Raw genomic sequence first — 7350 nt, forward strand, 5'->3', positions numbered from 1 at the left:
TCTCTCTTTCTTTCCCTCCCCCTCTCTCCCTCCCCCCTCTCTTTCCTCTCCCTCTCTCTCTTTCTCTCTCTCTTTCCTCTTTCTTTCCTCTCTCTCTCTCTCTCTTTCTCTCTCTCTCTCTTTCCTCTCTCTCTCTCTTTCTCTCTCTCTTTCCTCTCTCTTTCCTCTCTCTTTCCTCTCTTTCTCTCTCTCTCTCTCTCTCTCTCTCTTTCCTCTCTCTTTCCTCTCTCTCTCTCTCTCTTTCTCTCTCTCTCTCTTTCTCTCTCTCTCTTTCCTCTCTCTCTTTCTCTCCCTCCCTCTCCCCCTCTCCCTCCCTCCCTCTCTCTCTCTCTCTCTCTCTCTCTCTCTCTCTCTCTTTCTCTCTCTCTCTCTCTCTCTCTCTTTTCCAATAATGAGTCAGCTTGCATGACATTCTAGTGATGTGATCAGAAATGATGCTGCCATAATCAGAATTTGAAAGGCTTCACCCACTCAAACCTTTTTTTTTGAGGGAATGCTTTATAGGCATTTGTTTCTATTTCTATCTTACAAGGGGAAAGGGGCAATCAACTTCCTGGTAAACTGTTTAGAATATAATTAGGCTAACCAAGGCAGGAATTTAAACTCAGCCAATCTTGGGACTGTTTGAGGTTGTAACTAGCCTCCTCTGGATCTAGTAGTAGAAGTTGTTTGAATTTGTCTTTAAAATCAAACAGCAAGTGTAATAGTTTCTATACCACCCTGTAGCACTTTACAGCACTTTCTGGGTAGTTTACAATTGCATATTGCCCCCAACAATCTGGATCCTCATTTTACCCAGGATGGAAGGATGGAAGGCTGAGTCAATCTTGAGGCCTGTCAGGGTCAAACTCCAGCCTGTGGGCAGAGTTTGCCTGCCTTATTGCACTTTAACCACTGTGCCACCGGGGCAAAACAAAATGCTCAAGAATTTTCTGGCTCCTGCTCACTCCAATGACTTCACCACTCTCTCCTACACCAACAGATCAATAAAGAGTGAAACACACACACAAACACACTCATACAGTTCTTCTAATGCTGTTCCATTTCGTCCCCTGGGGATCAATTGTCTCCCTTTAATCTGTTTTTCTTCTAGGGTTTCTAAAAGTTGAATACCAAGAAAAGTGACTGTTGAAACATCTTTGTCCCGTCATCAGGATGTTTTGCGGCCGTATCTTCAGCGTGCTTATGGCATCTTTGAGCATCGTCTTACTTTTGATGGCACTCAGCACTGATTACTGGATAGTATCTTTTGGTCCTGTTGGGACAGCCCACAGTGGGCTGTGGCAGTTTTGCATGAACCTTGGAGCATTCAAAAGCCAATGCGAAGCTGTAAAGGAGCCCTTTGGTAAGATTTATGGCAGGAAGGCCTTCCATTTTTTTTCTACGTATTCCCAATAAGGGGCATCAGCAATTGTGTGTATTGTGTATTTGTCAGAGCCAGGGAAATCAGGAGATCCAGGCAGTTCAAATGGATATAAAGATTTATGGCAAGCTTAATTACAAAATCCTGAACTACTAACAGCCAAAGAAAATTGGTCATAGATAAGGGTAGAAGGAATTCAAGGTGGACTGAACTTAGATCTCTTGTGGGTGTGAAGGGACTCGTGACTGATGATGCGTTTGACTCCATCTCTCCGGCTCAACCTGGTCATCTCCTACATCATTGTGTGCATGAAATAATGTATCCCTTATTTAAAACCTTTTTACTTTGCTTCTGTTCTGACCCAGACAGAACAGATTTCTTTTAGTCCCATCCGGGACAGACAGATAACTCAGCAGAATAAGCAGAAAATATCGCTTTTATTTCTGGGAATCCTAAACAATAACTCACTGTTATGTAGAGATACGTCCAGAAGCATATTTAGCGGTATTGGTTCATTCCACAGGTAATTTGATAATGGATTTTCCCCTCTTCTTCTGCATAAGTATCACATGTTGGCATAGGACCTCCAAGCCGTGTGGCTAGGAGACATGAGGCTGGATGAAACAAAGGAACCTTTCCCAACAGGCTTGTGGCTAGGAAATCCTGTAATAAACTTTGGTGGCTCCTCCCACTGACCTACTAACATGATATAACTGACTAGCTAAAACTACATTACCCATAAGCCATCTCTTAAGGAGACAGCACTTAACCCAATAAATGCCAAACATTCTTATGTACAGATCTACATGTTCTGGTCCAGAACAGCTTCTCCTCCACAAATAAGTGAAAACATCACTTTGTGGAAAACCACAATTCATCGCATCTTAAAACACACCCCGATTTCAAAAATAGCAAGGATGACGATAACATTCGGCAGGGCAGACCGCCTAGCTTCATGTTCTTGTACTGATTGCATTCATATACTGCCAGATCAATGACAGATTTGAAGTGATTTACAAAACTCTCAATGCTACAAACATAAACGAAGTTAAAACATCCATGGTGAATGAAAAATAGAAAGAAACCATTTCTAATCAGGATTAGAAAAATGCACTAATAGTGAAAACAGCAATGGGGAGAGACTTCTGGAACGTTAGAAGGAATGGACTTAAAGAAAGTCTTAATTCTAAGGCTAGTCCATAAGGCCAGACTGAAAAATACCGCCTTCTGGCTACTGTTCTCTTATTTGGCAGAAATAGGTATGACCCAAGGCTTCCTGCAAGGAGAATGTAGTACTGTCAAGCCATATCAGGTGGGAGAAGAGAGTCCTAGGCACCAAACCATATAGAATTTTATAGACCAAAACCAGCACTCTTGAACTGCAATGAGAAATCTCCTGGTAATCCTGGTAATCTCCTGTCCAGTCATGTCTGACTCTGGGGCGCATTGCTCATCTCTGTTTCTTAGCCAACTGAGCCAGCGTTGTCCAAAGACATTTCCACGGTCATGTGGCCAGCAACTCTTGTTTCTGGGTTACCAGTCTTCAAACTCAGGCCCACAGGGAGTGAACTGCAGTACTCTAGTGGCAAAGTGATAAGGCCACGAGCCCATGTTGATGGCTCCCTTTCTGGAGGATAGTTAGAAAGTTTTCTGAACAAAGAGTGAGGATGCTCTGATATATTGAAAGGCAGTTTGGCGTTAAGATGTAGGCCTAGAAACCGGGAGACAATGAGTTCAATAGGATAGAATCTTTATTGTCATTGTGTAACCCACAATGAAATTAAGTGCACACTACACATAAGTAAAAACCACAAATAAGAACATACATTATATACACACATCCTTCACATTCTATTCACCATTGCGCTGCTCCTAATATTGCACTAATATCTAGTCCCACATTAGGGATAAAAGCTGGCAAGGTGACTTTGGCTCAATCACTCCCTCTCAGCCAAACCTACCTCACAGGATTGTTGTTGTGAAGGAAATCGAAGGGGGAAGGTGTATTATGTATGGTCACCACCTTGAGGTACTAATAAAGTAATAAAGGCATGATAAAAATCTAGTAAGCAAACAAAACAAGTATTACTGCAATAAGGATTAAAAATAGACATAACCTTCTGCATCTACAACTTTGCTTGCAGGCTACATCACAGCTACCCGTGTGTTTCTGATTTTGGCTTCCCTGGCAGCTCTGGCATTACACTTCTTTCTGATTGCTGCCTTCGTGCCGTCCATGTTTGGCATCCTGGGAAAGCCCTTGGTTGCTTCCGTGGCTGCCTATGTGGCCGGTAGGTGTTACCAAAGATGAAGAGGAGAAGTCTCCAGTAAGGGGGAGGGTGATCTCAAAGAGAATGCAAGATATCCCCTCCTGGGGGTGTGTGAATCTAGGGAGGTTCAAAGGTTTTTCCATGAGGCTTCAACTGTCTTCTCAAACAATCAGTGCTCAGTTGGTAACAGAGCGGATATCATGGCCCCAAATACAAAACAGCCAGAAGCAATTCTGGAAAGCTGCAACTTAAGAGAAAACCTCCAAAAACTAGGAAACTCCTAGAGGATGTTAATAATGGGTTTGGTGGACTTCACCTGCTAAGGTTTTCCAGAGAATGACCACTCAGGAAAATGTCTTCTTTTAATTCAGAGGTCACCAACCTTTTCATTCTGGTGGCCCGGAGGGAAAGGGAACAGCTGGGAAACTTCTGTGTGCGCGCACACGTGCACACAAACAGGGCTGTGCTTACCTGCATGGCGCTAGTGCTATTTGCACAAGCACTAGCAGCCGCCACAGCTGCTACCACCCGTGTGCATGAGCAAATGGGCCATGCAACCCGTACAGCGCTAGTGGCCCTGTTTGCACAGGCACACAGGTGCTGCCGCTAACCCTGCACACATGCACAAATGGGCTGTGCAACCTGCATGCACGGTAGCGGCACTGTTTGCGTGGTGCACAAGCACTAGCCACTGCTGCTAGCCTTGTGCGCATATGCAAATGGGTCCACAGGCACTAGTGCGAGTGGGGGTGAATGTGCATGAACTATCCCGCCTGTCCTGCAGCTCGGTGGCCAGTAGACCGCGGCCCATAGGTTGGGGACCCTTGCCTTAATCCATCAGACCAAACTGCTGTCCAAAGTGAGCAAACAAAGAATATCTGTTGCAGATCCCAAAATGGAAAGGGCCACAGGAAGTCAAGAATCTTTGCCTGATATAGGTAGTCCTTGACTTACGGCCACATTTGGGACTAACTGATGCAGTGATTGAGTCACAGCTTTTTTTGCCATGATTGTTAATCAAATCATATGGTTGTTAAGTGAATTCAGCTCCCCCACTGCCAAATTGACTTTGCTTGTTGGACCCTGGCTGGGAAGCTCTCGGATGGTGATCATGTGATCCCTCCCCAGGATGCCGCAACCATCGTAAATAGATGCCAAGTGCCTGAATTGTGATCATGTGACGATGGGGACACTGCAATGGTTGTGTGAGGACTGAGGTCGCTTTTTTTCAAAGCTGCTGTAACTTTGAACAGTCATTAAAGGAATGGTCGTAAATCAAGGACTACTTGTATATCCTTTAGGATGTTTACCTGATGAAGGTGAAACTGGTTTCACAAACATGATTTATTCCTTTCAAAAATCTTCAGGCGCTTAAAATGAAAGCAGACATACAAAAGAGCTTTCAGAGAATGGTGATTACAATCCCATGGTTACGTTCATATAATATGTTTAATCAGGGAAGGGCTAGAAATGCATCTGCACAACCTTCTATGCTTAGTTAGTTGAAAACACGGTTTTCTATGGTTTAGCATGTTGTATAAACTCAGCAGTAGTTATATTTGCAGCCCACTGGGTTAGTCCATGATTCAGCGGTGTATGCAAACTCAGGAAATGGGTTGAGTCAGGCTAAGGGTGACGTGTGAATGCAGCCAAGGTGTGAATTCAGGACTTTAAAAGTTTGTGTCCACAGGATGCAAACATTTCCTGCACAATGTACCCTATGTGCAAACCAAAGAGGGAGTTAAAAACCTCACGGGTGAATCAGCACAGAGCTGTGTTAACCAGCACTGATCTTCTCTCTGCTTTTTGAAAGGATTCTTCACTCTAATAGCCCTCGCTGTGTATACAGCCGAAACATGGCAGGAGAAGCCACCATCTCAAATCCAGGTCTCCTTTGCATGGTCTTTCTACTCTGGATGGATTGCTTTCCCCCTGTTTCTCTTGGCTGGTGAGTCTGCAGCAATGTTTCTGAAACTCTTGACACTTTAATCCATAGACTGGTGCTTCTCAGGTCTGACCAAGTTTAAGATGCCTGGGCTTCCATTCCCAGCCCGATGGGTGGGGAATTCTGGTCGTTGAAGCCCACACAACTTAAAAGCGGCCACTGTTATGTTTGGTGCTCGGTGAGGAATCGACGAGGCAGCAGGTGAACAAACAATTCTTTATTTAAGGATTAAACAGAAGCCTGAATAACTGCCGCTCCACCCCTATTTATACACTCAGCAACTAGGCGGCGGCCAATAGGATTCAAGTATTAGTTCCCACCTTTAACACAAGTAATTAGCATGTAGACAGAAAGTCTGGCTCTTAACTGACAGAGTCTTATGACCATTTTTCAACATTTACAAGCAATTCACCTCAATACATTACAGCCACGTTCAAGAAGCACTAGTCTATGTTATTATACTATCCAACCTCCAACAATTCTGGAAAGTTCACAGATGACAATATTCAGAGTCATAAAATAATCCAAAGATTTTTTTTTTTAAAAAAAGCAATATATTATCGCAGCAGTCCCCAACCTTTTTTACCCCAGGGACCAGTTTCCGGAAAAGACAATTTTTCTACGGACTTGGTGAGGGTGGAGGGGGATGGTTTTGCATGCTACCTAGATCCTGTGTACAGGCAGATGCAACTTTCCTCACTTCTGCGGTCCATTTCCTAACAGTACTGATCTGCAGCTCAAGGGCTGGGGACCCCTGCATTATAGAACAAATACAGGGAACAGAGGATATTTTTAAACATTTAGTTGGTTTGAGCTCCCACAGAAAATGCCCCTTTTCCATTAATCCAATGGATTCCTGCCTTAGAAAAGCACATAATCAAGAGACTAGAGCAGAGGTAGGCAACCTTGGCTCTTTTATGACTCGTGGACTTCAACTCCCAGAATTCCCGAGCCAGCATGGCTCAGCTTGGAAACCTCTCCCTTTCCCCTCAGCACGGCTGGCTCAGGAATTCTGGGAGTTGAAGTCCACGAGTCATAAAAGAGCCAAGGTTGCCTACCCCTGGACTAGAGCATTTACATAAAACCAGAAGCATTTCTCTTCAGAAAAAATGGCACTCTCCAGCCATTTTTATTTTTTTAAAAAAAAAACACTTTTTGCATTCAGTGGAAAAGAAGAATAATATATTTATAAGATGCCTGGTTATTTTTGCACATGCTCAACCCAACACAACCTTAGAAGAACAGTTGTTCATAAACAGTTACGCCTGGGCGATCTAAGATTGGTTTTAGCACCTCAAGCTAACCTTCTTGGTCCTTTACTTGCTCTTGTTCTCTCACCTTGCAGGTGCTTTCAACCACATTGCCTCCTTGAACGCTCCATCTGCTAGCTATGAAAGGATATGAAAGTCCCGGTCAACAAGAGAGCAAGCACAATTGTACAGAAGCTTTTTCTTAACAAGAAGGTGCCTCATCCCTACTTCTTCTGGACCAATGCATCTCCCCATCTCCAATGCATTGCTCAGCTGTACCGTTTTTGTGTTTTGTTTTTTGCTCACTTTCCAAAATGATTATCTTGTGTTTTATGGAGATTTGGGTGACTAGGAGTAATTTTTATAATTAGTTTGCTTGCCAAGTAAGATGTGTTGGCAAAATTATGATTTCAAGTGGCAAAATTTCCAGTGGTTTTTAAGAGATCCGCTAGGCCTCTGTTAATCTGAAAGGATTTATTTCTCCTGATCTTCACCTTTTAAAAAAAGCTACAATTTTCAGCC

General features: G+C 43.6%; 1 protein-coding gene across 1 annotated transcript in view; it reads left to right on the forward strand.

Annotated features, from left to right (window-relative positions):
• Positions 1-7120, forward strand: part of LOC107293936 (protein NKG7-like) — a 9548-nt gene extending 2428 nt beyond the window's left edge. The window contains exons 2-5 of the mRNA XM_015823125.1: positions 1094-1345; positions 3508-3654; positions 5447-5581; positions 6924-7120. Of these exons, the coding sequence (XP_015678611.1) occupies positions 1156-1345; positions 3508-3654; positions 5447-5581; positions 6924-6982 (531 nt within the window). The 5' untranslated portion in view covers positions 1094-1155 and the 3' untranslated portion in view covers positions 6983-7120. The remainder of the gene's footprint in view (positions 1-1093; positions 1346-3507; positions 3655-5446; positions 5582-6923) is intronic.
• Positions 7121-7350: the final 230 nt, after the last annotated feature.

Source organism: Protobothrops mucrosquamatus, unplaced genomic scaffold (genome assembly GCF_001527695.2).
Source record: "Protobothrops mucrosquamatus isolate PMUCROS unplaced genomic scaffold, P.Mucros_1.0 scaffold1779, whole genome shotgun sequence".
Lineage (NCBI taxonomy): Eukaryota > Metazoa > Chordata > Lepidosauria > Squamata > Viperidae > Protobothrops > Protobothrops mucrosquamatus.